Genomic DNA, 17,477 nt, shown 5'->3' with positions numbered 1-17,477 from the left:
TACATAATAAACTTAGGCTCATGCATTAACTGTCCCGGGATTAACAAGTGAAAGATTTCTTTTCTATTTTCTCTATGGAGAGTAAAAATTCTCCAGGTAATAGAGAGACTCAGGAAGAATATTAGAGTTACATTTCCTCTTACAGTGCAAAGAAGACTACCTGCATTGCTCCCACGAGTTATCGGTATTCATTTCTGCTCACATGATTCCCTCAACGCCGTTTTTCCACATCAAGTTCCTGGACAAACACATAATCTTTCAATGCAATAACCACCAATACAACCTCCCCAGAGAGGGAGAGAGACAGGCAAATGTGTCTGTGTTTGTGTACAATGCACATGGCAGGTGGATGATGATCCCAACAATGGCCCTTGGCTCTACCACTGATTGGCCACTAAATGAGAACTGTCAATAAACAAACTATCCTAACCATCTACATGCACTCTTTCCCACAAAAGATGAACAGTATGTATGTATATAATTAAATCCACTGCTCACTGAATAAGAACTGCTGCTAATTTGTTTTCTAATGTGTATTGGTATACCATCTACTTAAATATAATTGATCATCCAATGACCGTTGGCATGTGGCCCATTCACTGTGGACCTTGTGAATGGGAAATTTCGATGCATGCCCGCTTGTACAGCAATGACTTCACAAAGATGTAGGGATGGACCAAATGGATACTCTAGTCATTTTAGCCCCTTGTGTACTACATACGCTGCACATATCTTCACAAAGGGGATCAGATGAGCCTCCACAGAGTTTTAGTTCCAAGAGAGAATAAGAGATCCCCCACACCCAGCAGCTGCACATCCCTTATTTATATGGCTTTTGCTAACTAAAACCCAAACGAGTAAATTTACTTACTATTGTTAAATAACCAACCAAAAGTATAACCTAACTTCGTTGGTAGAAGACGAATTATGGAAAATAATTGAGGCTTTATCACAAAGCCCATTGAGACCTAACAAGCAGGCCTAAAAGGCCCCTTTGCTGGCATCTTTGGTCGATGTATCTAGTACAACCTGACTGCCCGATTGATACAAGCACTCCCACCAATGTTTGTGCTCTGCACATAGAATACATCTAACAGTTCTCAATCAAAACATAGACACATTCCTCTCATGTTGCAAAGAACTCAACTCTGTCAACTTCACCTCCCTATGCCTAAAAAACATATTTCCATCAGGCTCCTTTGGTTTATCAATTCACAAACAATTAGACAATGAACTTCCTTTCCAATGAACAAGGTTGCAGAAGTAAACTCCTGTGTTGTGTTGCCACAATGCATATCGTGTTGTCCCTATATGGACATCTATGGTGTCCTTTATCCACTTTTTCAGCTTATTAGTTGATGATTCATTTCATTCAGAATTCTCATCACCATGATATGTATAGAGGTCGGTCACATTAAATACAGGAGATAAATGTAGATCATCAGTAAGTTACACCTTCTCTCCCAATTTCTTCAACACTCAGTACGGTCGGATCTTCCTGAATCTAAGCTTGTGATGTGTTTCCCAACAAGAGGTGCTCTCATCATAGATGAACCATTACTAGATCTCCAATATTATACACCTTTAGACGCAGCATCCTTTTATAAGCCACATTGCTCTCTTGAAGTTTACGGCACACCTCTTCATGAATCACTTTGATAGACCGTAAATGGGCCTCCATGTCATCCCTTACTCCCCTCAAATTTTGCAAAGGATGTGTCATATAGACCACCATACACCATTCTAGATGGAAAATTTCCCCATGAATCAGTTCACCACACTATTTGTGCATAATACATGCGGAAGGACTAGTCATTGAAACAACTTATCTCCTGCTAGGCTTCATAGAAGACTCATGAGACTGATTAATAGCCCTAGCTTGCCATCATTATGGTGATGATAAGTACTATTATACTTCAACTTTGTGCTCTTTTTTGTTGCAAGGTCCAACAAACGTGACTTAGAATCTATCCCCATCTGACGTCAAAATTTAAACGTAGTGGCTTCAGAAAAGTAAATTGGCAATATTTGATAGGTTGGATGTTCTTCAATAATGAATAAAATGCATAACTATTGAAAATTGATCCACTGCCACAAATATGGTATCTGTAGATCCTGAAGTCTTCAGCAATCCTAGGACGCAGTCCATGCTGATATCTACCCAGGGAGCACTTGGTATCAGCAAAGGTGTGTGAATGAAAGTGTTTTGTGATTGACCATTTAATACTTGGAAAGTTTGGGGATGCTCTACATACTGCTTCATGTCCCATTTAAGCATAGGCAAGCAGTGTTTTTCCATCAGCAAAGGTTGCATGTTGAATGCCCAAAATTCCCACCAACAGTCCCCCACTATGCCACTTCCTAATGATAATACCACGTAAAGATCCCTACGGAATGCATAAACATGCACAAAAGAAAAGAAATCCAGCCTGCATGATGAACTTCAATGAAAAGTCAACAACACCTTCATCGCATTCAATCAAAGTTGGCCCAAAAGAAGAGTCCCCATGATGATGGCCTCTGATAGACAAAGTTAACTACTTCATGTGTAAGCATGTTCTTGAGTATAGAACTCCTACTGAGTGCATCAACCACTGAGTTTAGCCAATTGGTTTTGAACTTAAAAGAGTACAAACATGTACTCCAACAAAAACGCCACTTGCTCAGCATATCAATGACTGTTTTCACTGTAAATTCAAACTGTTGAGTGCTTTGTGATTAGAAAGAGGCACAAACTCACATGGGATAAGTAAATGCTGTCAATATTTCAAGTCCGTATGATTACGTATAACTGCATGCCATATGTGGAGTAACAGGTCCCAGCGCAAACTAGTTTCCAGCTGAAATAAGTAATCGCTCATCATTCTTATGAAGCGTTCCAGTCCATCTCAAAGATAAAGTTGGACAGCCCTAAGACTGGCACATTTGTGATCTTTGCTTTAATCACACAAAAACTAACTTCATTCTCCTTGGTCCATTGGAAGTCCCCCTCTCATACAATCAGTTGGTGCTACAATCATTGTGCTAAAATTTTGGATGCAAGTTGGTAGAAAAGGTTGTGATGCCAGTCCATGGAAGCTGCACGTCTCGAACAAACTTAGGCGTCTGGCACTTGTAGTCAGTTTAATCATGACCTGATCCACATTTATGGTACCCTCATAAACAACAAGCCCCAAAGGAGTTGGGATTCTCCACCATGGAAGTGCACTACTTGAGATTAACATAAAACTTGTCATTCCTTTAACTTACAATAGTAGAAACAAGAATACCATTGAAACAAACAGTGACAAAATCTTGATATAGGGGCATAAAACATTCATCATGCACACAAATACTCGACACATGAGATAATCTGAATGACATAACCAACCATTCATAAAGACCCTCCCATGTTTTGAGAACAATCTTCCACTCATCTTTTGGGCATATCCGTGTCTGACAATACTCACGTTGGAGATCAATTTTGAAAAATACTCAAACACCAAGGAACATATGCAGAGCATGTCAAGCCACGGGATCGAGAAAGGATACTTAACAGTGATTTGATTGATGAAATGGCTATCAACAAACATCCACGACAACTATCTTTCTTTAGGATCATCAGGGATGAATTGCACGTAGTCTCATGCTCCTGCAATTCCACACCTTCAGTAAGAACTCCACTTGCCTCCTCAACTCATCATGCCCACCTAAAATCATCAGCTAAATGTGATACACTGGTGCATAGAATCATGACGAGTTGGTGCTGAATCTCTTGTAGGAGGAAGGACAACCTATGTCTCTCAAAGAATAAGGTCTCTGAATTCATCGAGATGGTTTCACCAAATTACTGTCGATGCAAAATCAACTCCCCTATTGCAACCAAGGCATATATCACTCCACTCTCCTTTCCTTCACCCATTCCATAAGGTAAAAAGGTTCTTATTGCTACCCCAAGTGATGATTATGTTTTCATTTTTCTTAAACAGGTGAAAGGTGAACTTCACACCATCTTTCCAGAAGACAGGTTGTTTTGTCACTGTAGCACAGTTTTATGATCATATTGCCATGGGCAGTCAAGTCAAAATGTGGCATGCATCCATTAGCACTAAGTCATACAAAATGGAATCCGCATAAACGTGCTGAATCGTAAATGAAACTAACCAGCAAAAAGAAACTAATGGTAAATGAAACATGCGATCTTGTATTGCCTAGGTGCTTCACTGCCTATAATTTTAGGTTGTCAATGCCATTTTCTATGAAATGACAATTAACTCCCATAGTCTATGATGGCTTTGCAAACTTCCCACCAAACATGCATTATGGAATATATTGTTCCCCAAACATAGGGTCATCTCTTTAACATCCATCGTCATCACGACTCAAACGCCTTTGTTCTCAATAGGTTCATTACTTTGTTGATTTTCATTTACATCTGACTCGTGGGATGCTTCTTCAACTTGACCAGCCAAGTTGGTTGATTTATTAGGAGCTCGTGTGGGAAACAAGACAAACTCTGCATTTGAATCACTAAAAAACATCTTGTGCTCTACTGGTTGCCCCACACGCTCTTCCCTCACCAACAAGGAAGCTAACCTGGTCTTGAATTGCATGCACAACCCACTGATATAATGTGCAATGGATGGCTCAGCTGTCATCTTGAAGTTGTCATGGGTCAGCAACTGGTAAAATTCCTCCCTCTACACTGGACATACCTGATCCCCCCAGCAGCCATGCAATTCCCCCTTCATATGGTTTTTGCTAACTAAAACTGTAATGATTAATGAAAAGTAAATTTAATTAATTACCCCAACTACTATCAAGTAACCAACCAAAAGTTTTATCTAACCTTGGCAGAGGAAAAGGAATTAAGAACAATAATTAAGGTTTTATCCCGAAACTGATCAAAGCCCAGCAATCAAGCATAAAAGGCAACTTCACCAGATAGCAATCAAATCAACAACATTGATGTGTCCAGTACATTCCAATGGTCTGATTGACATGACCTCACCACCAATGGGTAGTTCTTCTCATTTAGAAGACATACAACAGCTTCAAATAAAGATATCGACACGTATATCATCAATCCCTCACATACCTCCACTGGCACTAGATCAGCTCCCTATATTGACTGTACATGTATGCCAGCAGGCCAGTTCAATTTTCCTTCTGAGTATGAATGGTTGCCCACATTTTTACGCTGTCAACAGGCAAGGCCTGGTTTGTTCATGCCTGGATTTTGGACTGCTCAAACAAAGCCTATTAGAAAGTGTATTTTTCTGCGTGGAAGACACTTGAATTGGTCAACGGTAGTGATTTATAAAATCTGTCCCCATGGAATGTCAACCAGTTCCTTCATTGTTTTTCGTTCACAATCACCCATTGGACACTTTGAACTGTCTCCAAATTCTAAAGCCAGAATTTTAACTTTTTTTAAAACATGCAATAAAAAATTGTCAAAAATTAAGCCCATGCAAAAGGGAGGGTTGTTGTTAGGTAGGCAGCTAGTCTTTGAACAAACTTTTGCAAAGCAATCATGAGAATTAAGCCAACCCGAAATAGCTAGGACAAGACGATGATGATAATGACAAGGACGCAAAGATGCACAGATGCAAAATTGAATAAATATATCCCTTTAGTTATATTTCTATTCGGACCCATCGTCCATTTTGATCTTTGGGTTTTCACCAAGCATGTTTGGGTTTCAATACCAAAGGGAAGATGGAATTTACAGGGGGAAAGAATGGTGCAAACCTGCAGGCTTGTTTTTCCACATCCACTCCTGTGCAGACTGAAGCCCCTGCATCATTCATCAGAAAGAAGATACTGAATTGGGGCACTTAAGCTAAAGCTCAATTCAGATGACTGTAAGTCGGCATTAGATAAAACCTGTTGGAAGCGAGCAGTATCAATGAGTGAACTGTTAGTCGCCTGTAATTGTGCATAACCAACTTCCTGCAAAGCATCAGAATGTGCAAAATAAGCAATACCATCCACTGACCAAACACAAACTACTCCTAGGACTTTCAACAGGTTGAGCCCAGCTCACCACAGCCTGGACTTGGATCCCATTTTTAGGATCATTGTGGGCCAAAACCAGACTTTCAGACCAAACAAATAAACAGGTCACGCCCAGGCCCAAGTTTGGCAACATTTGCTAGTGCAGCTCAAGGACAAATCCAGGCCTGTTCACGGCTGCCATGGGCTGGCCTTGGCCCTGATCTTTCAGGTCTGTGGCTACGCCTACACGCAAATTCCAGGCTCAACATAAAAAGGGACAAGTTCGGGCAGGCCCTAGCCATTGTTCGAGTATCCCCAATATTATCAAAATATCCCTGATATTATCTGTATCTCCAGCTTGGCGATACCAATAACACTGGCAGTGATACCAATAGTACTGGTGGTATAAAAAAATTCAAGGTATCGGCAAGGTATCACTAAGTATTGCCAATGTATCGATATCGCCGATATTTTTTACTGTGTAAATTCCGGGTGTCGCTTGTATTGCCAATGTATCAATATCACCAATGTATTGCCAATATTTTCGACGGTGTAAATTTCAGTTGTCGCTTGTATCACCAGTGTGTGAGCGATATTTTGATTAATTCTTCAAAAATCTGTTTATTGAAAAAAAAAAAATCCATTTCAATTTTTTTATGGGTGCACGCTTGTATGCAATGTTCAATTTTGTCGGATGCTAACATCATGATACCATCGTTATCGCAACATGGGTCGAGACCATAATCTTTCATTTTCTTTCTAGTTGTCGACGATTTCTCGACAAAATGTCGTGTTGTCGATATTCTGAAATATCGATGGATGTTTGGATGGAAGGTTCAATGGTTAGATAGATGGTTGGATGGGATGGTTGGACTGATTTCTTACAATAGCACATGCTTTTAGGCCCCATTAAATAGAAACTTATTATGTATGCATTCTTTTTACAAATTTTTTATTCCTAATATGCAAATATATCTCTTGAAGTATCACTGAAAAATTCCACTAATTTCCCCATGTTTTCCCAATGTTTTCCAGCATTTCCAATCATCAATGATATTATCGGTGATATTGATATTGTTTCAGTATCCCCGATAAACGAAACTTGGAGCGATCCCAATACTTCGAACACTGGCCCTAGCTTGGTTTGAGCCCTGCTACGTACACAATCCAAAGAGGCATTGACACAACCTAAAAAATCACATTCCTGAATCAATGAGGCCTTTCGCTCACCTCATCAATATTATAAAACAGAATCCTTTGTGGAAGGTTCTAAAACATCTAGCTGTTCTTTTATTAAACACCACATTATTCAACTACAGAATATAATTAATCAGAACTACAATGTTTTCTTCAGTTTTGGGATTGTTAATAACATTTGAGGTCATTATTGAAGTCAATAAGTGTTTGGTCCATACGCTTGTACGGTCATTTTCTCTCCTTTGTCGACATTGTGGCCCCTTAGCATATTTTGTAGTCTTGCTTTTACTAACTTGTAATAAGTGAGGGGCATTTTGGGTACCTTTGTTTAAAAAAACAAAAAAACAAAAAAACAAAAAAAAAAAAAATGTGGTGCTGAGAGTTCTTTAAAGAATCTAGGGCCATGTTTGGAAACCATGGATTCCATGACAAACACAAAAAACGAAAAGCGTTTTCCTTTAATGTGATGACTTGTGTTGTTTGGATAGCAAAGAAAAGAGTTGATTCCACCATATAATCATTACACTTGTCCATAATTTGAATTCTTGGCACAAGAATCTAGGTGCGTATTGCGAGAGAGAGAGAGAGAGAGAGAGGATTCCTCACTTGCTAACCGAACAAGAACTCAAAATTGGAATCCATGTTTCAATGGTTCTCATGGAAACCATCACTGGATAATTATTGGTTTTTCCTTGGATTCCACGTATCCAAACATGCTCCTGGGTTTTCTTTCTTTCGTTTGTGCACTGGGCTATTGTTGATGGCTTGTGCATGAAACAGTGATAAATGCAGTTGTCCTTGTCATTTAAATGTGTAGAAATTGTTTGTGATTGGTCTACTTTGATGTGTTAGGCTGATTGACGAGTCTCGTGTAGCATGCCATTCATGTTGGCTCAAGTGATTAAAGCTCTCTCTCAAGCAGTGTTCGAGTTGTCGATGTCGCTACAAGTTTCGCTAGCCGGAGATAAAGATATAATATAGTTATCGCTGATAACCGGAAATGCAGAGAAAAAGGGGGAAACATGGAGAAAATTGTGGAATTTTTCAGTGAAACTTCAGGACATGCCTAAATACATATATTTACATATTCAGGAATGAAAAATTTGCAAAAAGAATGCATTAAATTAGAAGTTTCCATTTAATGGGGGCCAAAAATCATGCGTTGTCGTATATGCCATCGGAACAATTCCAAGTCAGGAGGTTTTAGGCATGATTTTACATGGTGTGGTCCACCTGAGCTTTGGATGTCTTGATTTTTGGTGGCATAGCACTATGGGCCACACATGGATGGATATGTCACACATCACGGTGGGCCCCACAACACATCCTAGGTTAAGCTTACCTAGGAAGCTTTGCAGTGGATCTAAGCCGATCATCCATATCGTGTTCCGCTAATGGTAGTAAACGACAAAATAAACATGAAAACAACAAAATAAGAGGACTGCTCATATAAAAAAGAACGGTGTTGATATCAGTTCCAATAACAACCTTTTGGATGTTTTTTCTTTAATTCCAAAAGTGAAGGGGCAAAAAATATAGGAGAACCCACTTTAGAAAAAACACCCTTTTTTCCTAATTTTGGTAATACATATAATACAACAACTTGTACATAGTATTATCTAGCGTCCGAACAGAGGGTGTGACTATCAAAAGAGTGTGGGTGTGTTTTTAGAAAACTCATCGCCTACGATACAACCGGCTGCATGCTGACTTGCAGTGGGATCAGTCACACCCACCGTTGAAACATTTATAAGGCCCACCATTATGTATTTTTTAGATCCAGCCTCTTCATAAGTTAACATAGAGATAGATGACGTGAAAACAAAAATATAAGCTTGATCGGAAACTTCTGTGGCCCCTAAGAAGTTTTGAACGGTGGATCACTGTCCCCACTTCTGGGGCCCACTGTGATGTTTGTGAAAAATCCTCTCCGTCCATCCGTTTTGTGAGTTCATTTTAGGACATGATGCCAAAAATGAACCGTATCTAAAGCTCAAGTGAGCCTCAAACGTGATAATTAAACATCCACAGTTGAAATATTCGTGGGGCCACAAAAGTTTTGATTCATGCCAATATATTTGTTTTCAGTTCATCCGAATAGTAATGACATTATTAACAGTATGGATGGCATTTAAACATCACTATTGAACCCAGGAAGGTTTCAACGGTAGGAATTTCCCAAACTACATTTTCCTTTAGTACGGCTCACTTGAGCTTTGGATACCGTTCATTTTTTAAAACTAGTCCTACAATGAAATCACAAAACGGATGGATAGAGAGGATTTCTCACAACCATCACAGTGGGCCCCACCTGAGCTTACAGCGCTGGAATAGGAGGAAAGGCTTCCGCAGGAAATCCGCGTCCCTGATCCACACGCGCGCGGCGGAAACGGATTTGGCTACTCCCCTGCCGTGCTCTGTGAGCCCCACCATGAGGTATGTGTTTCATCCATGCCGTCCATCTATTTTTATAGATAATTTTATAATATCCAAAAAAAAGAGAGAGAGAGAGAGAGAGAGAGAGAGAGAGAGAGAGATATCCCAATCTCAATTGGACCACATTACAAGAAACAGTGTTGAATGAACTTTGACCATTAAAAACTTTCTGGAGGCCATACAGGTTTTGGAAAAACCTGATCTTTGTTTTTTCCCTTCATCTGAGTCTTTATGAGCTAATTAACAGATTGGATGTCAAATAAACAGTACAGTGGGCCTTAGGAGGATTTAAATGGTGGATATCCAATCACTATTGTTTTCCTGTGGTGTGGTCCACCTGAGTTTTATATCTAACTCATTTTTTGGATAAAGCTCTAAAATAATATTTCAAAACTAATGGACAGCATGAATACAACAGATGATTCATGGTGGGGCCCACGGAGCACTGACCTGTACCCTCAGAGCCCAAGCCGTGGTGGGGTGTCTTTTGAACACCGTCTACACAGTCAAAGCTCACCTGTGGGGTCCACCATTATTTATGTATTTTATTCACTCCATCCATCCATTTTAACAAATAATTTTAAGTCTTGAGCTTAAAAACGAAGTATATCCAAACCTCAAGTAGACCACACCATATGAAATAGTATGAATTGAACATTTACCGTTGAAAATATCTTGGGGGCCAGAGAAGTTTTGGATCAAACTTCTATTTGTTTTTTCCCTTCATCCATGTCTGTGTGATCTTATGAACAGGTTGGATGAGAAATAAACATCGCTGTGGGCCCCTAGAAAAGTTTTAACGGTGGAAGTCATTATTCAAACTGTTTCCAATGGTGTGGTCCACTTGATCTTTTGGTACACTTAAATTTTAGTCTCAACCCCTAAAATAATATGGAAAAACGGATGGACCGCATGGATATACCAGATACATTCTCTGTGGGCCCAACAGAGTGTACTCAGTACGATAAGAGTGTACTGAGTAACCAAGTACGCAATCCCATTCACGCCACTCGATCCCCAATTTGCAATAAAAACCCCCAAAATCCCTCTCCCCTTCGAAAATTTTCAAAATTTTATCTCTTTCCCACCGATTTCTTCGGATTTTCAGCCCAAAAATCCCTCTCCCTCATCCCAAAAAAAAAAACCCCACTAATTTTGAACAAGATCTCCGCCTGCTAGTGGAATCAAGAAGCCGCAGAGGATTTTTAGACGGAAAAAAAAGAAGAAATTTTTCAGGTTGATCTTACCAGAAATGCCGATCTGCACTCAACAGTAGCTGAATTCGCGTCTTCCTCCAAATCCAGGCGCAAAAATGGGTATTTCTTATGTTTTTTGTGATTTTCTCGCCAACAACACCCCTTTTATCGATAAAAGTGGGTTGGTAGCTACAGTTCCCATCGGGAACAGCAACATATCGGCGTGATTTTGAAAATACCGATAATATCGGCGAGATTTCGGCAAAACCTGGAAGCAACACGAAATAATGGGGTTTCGGTGTCGCTGCACTGGCAACACCGATATTATCGGCGATATTTCGATAATATCAGAGATAATTTGAACACTGCTCTCAAGTTACGAGCATTTCAGCCCAATTTCCATAAGTGGTGTGCATTCAATTCTCTTGATTTTGTGTCTAGACGGAGACAAAAGTTGAGAACAGATCAGGTTTTATTGGTCCATCTGACTTTCTACGGGCTCAAATAACTTCTACAAAGTTGAATAGGACATTATTTTGAATGGTCAAAATCTGTGCAAGTCTTCTTGACAGCAAAATGGAAGTTAAAATACTTGACCTCCACTAAGCCTGATGAGAATGGCAGTAAATATGATGAGTAACTTAAGGAGAATGCTCAAATCATGACATGGTTATGGCATAGTGCAGAACAATCTGTCACTACAAATGTTTTGTTTCTTGATACTACCATGGAAGCATGGGATATGGTGCGAAAGCTGTGCCCATCGGGGGGGAAAAAAACTTTCTGGTACATAGCAACTGTTTGAAGAAATATTTACAATTCAACAAGGATATTTTTCAAATTTTAGAGGCGTGTGGGAAGAGTTGAATGTATATCAGCCCCTTACGACTGTTCTGGTAAGACTTACGTCATTAGCATGAAGAATGTATGCATGTCGCTCAATGAGGTGTAATGGTGTATGCATGTCTTCAAAATGTGTATGAACCACTGTCAGCTCTATTGGAGTTATTGATAGTCAGCTTTGGTGTCACCTAGAGGACAGGGGGGTGCAAATCGTAGTGGTTCAGTTAATCAGGGAAGTAACTGAGGTTATAATGATTCAAGAGGTTGGGGCAGAAGTTGTGGGGAACCTTGGAATATACTCATTGCGAGCACACAAATCATTGAGCAATGTTGGGATATGCATGGCACACTAGCTTGGGCAAATCAAGCCTCTCACTCTGAAGAAAGTAGGAGATCTAATTATATAGGGTCCAATACCCCACAGTCGCAAAATACATCTGGAGATGTGGTTACTCTCTCAAAATGAGTACTACAAATTACTAAAGAATATACTTGTCACAGGTGCTTCATCCTCCTCCATTGCTACTTTTGTGACATCAGGATCAGATCAGATTCAGATAACACTTGTTTAGTTTTCAGCCTTCTGCTCTGTGGTTCATTGATTCCGAAGCATCAGATCATATGACAGATGAGTCCACCGTCTTCTCCTCAGTTGATCCTTCATTATCAAGATCATTAGTCACTTCGTAGATGATACCCGATCCAACGTGTATGAGATGGGTACCGTTTGTCTTAATTCTTCCTTCTCCTTATCCTCTGTTCTTTACATGCCAAAATTTTAGTTTAATCTTATGTCAGTTAGTAAACTTACAAAATCCCTCCATTGTTCTGTAACCTTTTATGCCTAACATTGTATCTTGCAGAATCTCAAGATGAGAGAGTGGTGAAGATCGTGAACATGGCAGACTTTATTCTCTTGATCATGAATCTGTTGGAACAGCAACTCAGTCTGTACCTCTTCTTATCAGTGGTATTGTTGTCTGAGTCATCCATCCTTAATGATTCTCAAAAGTATTAAATCCCTCGTTATCTCGTGTCCATTTCAGAATGTGAAGTGTGTGAGTTAAGTAAACACCGCAGTCTCTTTCCACCTCATGTGGAAAAGCACCGTTCTGTCCTAATTGCATTAGTGCATTCAGATGTTTGGGGTCCTGTCCGTGTCTCTAGTATGTCAATGTACAATATTTTCTTACTTTTGTTGGTGATTACTCTAAAATAACTTGACCTTTTATTTAATGAAGGGTAGATCTAAGCTATTTTCTGTCCTTAAGGGCTTTTATATGGAAGTGCAAAATCAGTTTAATTTTGAAGTATGCATGCTTCATGCTTCATGCTTGTATATGGAAGTGAAAAACCAGTTTAATTTTGAAGTATGCTTATCTACAAACGGTGTTTTACACCAAAAATCATTTGCTCACACCAATGGCATAGCGGAAATGAAGAATCGTCATCTACCTGAGGTGACACAGCATTATTGATTCATATGAGTGCTTCAAATGTACTTAATCAATATGATACCTTCTGCAGTCTTAGGAAATCAGTAACCTAATGAAGTTCTATTTCCTAGTTCTCCATTCTTTTCCTTGCCACCTATAGTTTTCGTGTGCACATTCTTTGTTCATCAGTTGGAGTCCGGTCGTAATAAATTGGATCTTCGAGCAATTAAGTATGTCTTTCTCAGATACTCCAGAACCCAGAGGGGTAATAGATGTTATAATCCTAGTCTTCAGAGACAATTTATTTTTATTGACGTAACTTAGTTTAAGTCAACTCCATTTACTCTAAGAAGGGAAAATCTCCTGAGTTGGAAGTGCTCCACCAGTGTCTCCTTGCCTATCCTAGTAGAGATTGATGATTGACAGTCTATTCCTGCTCCTCCACAGTCTGCATCTACTAAGGAGCCTCCTCTCATAGTTTACTCATGGTGGAAGCAAGGAGATAATGAAGTTCATGATGAATTGATACCACCTACAATGTCCTCTGCCGCACCTGATGATCCAACTTCTCCCAGTATTTCTCCTTACTCTTCTATCCTTCCAATTTCCCTCAAGGAAGGTAGGCGAACTTGTGCAAGTACATCCTAGTTCAAATTTTGTTTCTTATCATTGTTTGTCTCCTACTTTTTTAAAATTTGCCTTATTCTCATCAAGTTCCTAGGTCGTATCAAGAAGCCCTATGTAAATAGATAGACAAGTCACTCTACAGAACCGTACATGAGATTTTTCGCCTCATATGGCTCCTCATTCAATTCTAAGTAATTGGATCCTTTTCCTCATTCAAGAATCTCCTCCCTTATTCCACTCCATCCCGAAGAGTAACTATGACCAATTCAGTTTTAGGCAATGGAGGAAGAGATAGTTGCCCTACACCGCAATCATACCTGAGAGTTGACCACTCTTCCTGGTGGCAAGCGTGTTGTCGGATGTCGATGGGTGTGTACGGTTAAATTTCAGACTGATGGTGCTGTGGAAAGGTTGAAAGCTCATTTGGTTGCTAAGGGTTATATTTAGTCTCTTGGCATGGACTGTAAAGACCTTTTCCCTTGTTGCAAAACTCAAGTCCGTGCATGTTACATAATCATGGCCATTATTTCAGTTTGATGTTAAAAATGCATTTCTACATGGAGAACTCATAGAAGAGGCATATGTGGAGAAACCATCTACGTTTGTTCTTCGGGAGGGAGTTAGATGAGGTCCATGGATTGAAAGGCAATAAATGGGCTGAAGCAATCTCCTTGTGCATGAATTAACAAGTTAAGCAAAGTAGCATTGGCATACAGGTTGCAACAAAGTCAAGCTGATCATTCGGTTTTCATACGCAGAAGTGTGCCTGGGCTAATCATGCTGGTTTTACATGTGCATAATATTGTGGTTACAGGCAACGACATTAAGGGGATGGAGGATCTTAAGAGACATCTTCAAGGTCACTTTCTAACAAAGGATTCATGTCATATTCAGTATTTGGGATAGAGGTAGCTAGAGCAAAAGAAGGCATTAATTTATCTCAAACAAAGTATGTTATGGATTTACTTGAAGAAACTTCCTTGGTGTGAAACCTATTGATGCACCAATTGATCCAAATCACAAACTAGTTGGTGATAAAATTGATTTCTTTGAAAATCCATGATGATAGAGAAGATTGGTGGAAAAACTGATTTACTTAACTATCACTAGACTTGATATATTATATGCGGTGAGTGTGGTTACTCAGTTCATGAGTTCTCCAATAGTTCTACGAATGGATGCATTTATTTGGATTCTTTAGTATCTCAAAGGAGCACCAGGCCAGGAAATATTGTATAAAAGGCATGATCATCTTCATATTACAAGTTATTCTGATGCAGATTGGACAAGTTTTCCTACAAATAAGCGCTCTAATACTAGATACTGCAGATTTGTGGGAGGTAATTGAGTTACCTAGAAGGGGATGAAACAAATATGGTTGCACGATCTAGCATTGTAGCCGAGCATTGAGTTGTGGCTCACACCATGTGTGAGTTAGGTGAGTTGGTGTAGTTAAAAGAAGCTTTTAAACAAAATGGGGTTTGTTGTCAACACTCCAATGCAATTGTTCATTGATAATCAACCAACCACTTATATTGCAAGCAACCTAGTTTTTCATGAAAGAATCAAGCATATTGAGGTCGACTGTCATTTCATTCACGAAAAGGTCTCAAGTGATGAAATATTTACACCATATGTCAAGTCTCAAGATCAGCTAACTGATATATTCACCAAAGCTCTTGGCCAAAATCATTTTGAATTCTTATCTTTCCGAGGTTGGGCATCAATGATATATACGCTCCAGCTTGAGAGGGAGTATTGTCGTCATAAGTGTCTGTCTGTACAATTGTACGGTCCACTTGGGTGATTGTAATCTAGAAGGTACACTTGTACGGTCCATCCTCTCTCTTTTCGCTAGCATTGTGGCCCCTTATATAGCATATTTTGTAGACTTAGAGTGCTCACATTAATTTGTATGGTGAGTGCATTTTTGGGTATTTTTAGTTTTCTTGTGTGGGGAGGTCCAACCCTAATCTAATTCCCTACCCTCTCTCTCTCTCTCTCTCTCTCTCTCAACATTTCTACTTCTTTTTTCAGAAGCAACAACAATTTTATTGAAAATCCATAAACACGGACAAAGAATAAACCCCAGCCAAAACAAAAATCAAAAAAGAAGACCACCCGCAGTGGCCTTGACATGAGCCGCCCAACTTGACACAAAACTTTTAACTTTACAAATGACCTCATTTACACCCATGCACCCATTTCTAAAACATCACCCATTCCTGGCTCTCTAAAAAGCCTAAAAGACAACCATTATGAGCAATCTCCAAATGGCCTTCCTGAATTTACGAACTCCACCGTGCCACACCCAAAGCAATTCACTAATAGACTTTGGCATTGCCCAACCAACTTGCATAAAACTAAGTAGTTCCAAACTCTAAGGGCGAAGGAGCAACGGATGAAAAGATGATCGAACGACTCCCTATTTGCCATGTAATCAAGCATATGTTAGGGAGGTGATGCAGGACAATTAACCACTAGGTCTAAAAGCTCGAACTGTTAAAGTATGGCGAATCAATCCCTTCATCTCATAGCCCAAGCCCCCCATCTCATGGGTTAGGACCTCGGCCGAACCCACCTCGTGGGCCCCAAATCACATGGGTACCACCCGAATCACTCGGGTGGGGCCCGCCTCTCACCAGTCACCCGCCTCACACGGGCCACCTATCCCAAGTGTGACCCTGCATCCCACAAGCTACCCACTCGAGCCCGGTGTGAAATGCCCCTGCATTAATCACCCCTGGTGAGGAGTCTCAAACATGAGACCTCCCCTGTAAGCCCCAAATCACATGGTTACCGCCCACCCCGAGTGTGTCCCCTACATCCCACAGGCAACCCCACTCGAGCACGGTGTGAAAATGCCCCTGCATTAATCACCTCCGGTGAAGAGTCTCGAACACGAGACCTCCCGCTCTGATACCACTTTGATGCAGGACAATTAACCACTTACTCTAAAAGCTCGAACTGTTAGAGTATGGCGAATCAATCCCTTTATCTCATAGCCTAGACCCTACATCTCATGGGTTAGGACCTCGGCCGAACCCCCCTCGTGGGCCCCAAATCACATGGGTACCACCCGAATCACACTGGTGGGGCCCGCCTCTCATGAGCCACCCGCCTCACACGAGCCACCCGCCCCGAGTGTGTCCCCGCATCCCACAGGCTACCCCACTCGAGCCCGGTGTGAAATGCCCCTGCATTAGGACTAAGGATCTCCTCTGTAGATTGTCAACCATAAAGATTCTCCTTTGGCCAAGAAGTCAAACAAAAACTGCCACACAAGGGGGAGCTCCATAGAACCAAAGTTGGAACAGGTAGAGTAGTCCAGCCTGAGGATAAGGCTCCAAAATCAGCTCGAAGGACTTAACCGAGAGCTTCCCATAACGATGTCTCAACCAATATATCACTTCTTCTTCACGAACCATAGGCCTAGCATTCTTTAGGAGGTCTAAAAGCTCAGCATCCTCATCGATCTCACCCTCTAACAAAGTCCTATGACAAGGTGGGATCCAATAACCACTTGTTCAACAATGGAAAAGCAATCCGCCAAAGTAACAAATCAGTCAATTGCGAGACAGGAAATCCTTGGAAATAGAACTTGAAGGACATGGTTGCTGCAACAAGGGTCTATTCATTGTTCAAAGTATCTCCAAAATTATCTAAATATCCCTGATATTATCCGTATCTCCAGCTCGGCGATTCTCATACTCTAGTAGCATGCCAATAAAACTAGAAGTATCAGAAATTTCAGGTATTAGCG

General features: G+C 40.4%; 1 protein-coding gene across 1 annotated transcript in view; it reads right to left on the bottom strand.

The window, feature by feature from the left end:
• The window catches only part of LOC131217509 (flowering time control protein FCA-like), an 81,558-nt gene continuing 64,081 nt past the window's right edge, over positions 1-17,477 (bottom strand). Inside the window, exons 20-22 of the mRNA XM_058212446.1 lie at positions 5,869-5,934; positions 5,734-5,779; positions 1-238 (exon numbers count right to left, since the gene is read on the bottom strand). Of these exons, the coding sequence (XP_058068429.1) occupies positions 231-238; positions 5,734-5,779; positions 5,869-5,934 (120 nt within the window). The 3' untranslated portion in view covers positions 1-230. The remainder of the gene's footprint in view (positions 239-5,733; positions 5,780-5,868; positions 5,935-17,477) is intronic.

This window comes from Magnolia sinica, chromosome 10 (genome assembly GCF_029962835.1).
Source record: "Magnolia sinica isolate HGM2019 chromosome 10, MsV1, whole genome shotgun sequence".
In the NCBI taxonomy this organism is placed as follows: Eukaryota; Viridiplantae; Streptophyta; class Magnoliopsida; order Magnoliales; family Magnoliaceae; genus Magnolia; species Magnolia sinica.
Note: the sequence above shows the minus strand (reverse complement) of the source record. Positions and strands in the feature narration are given on the sequence as shown.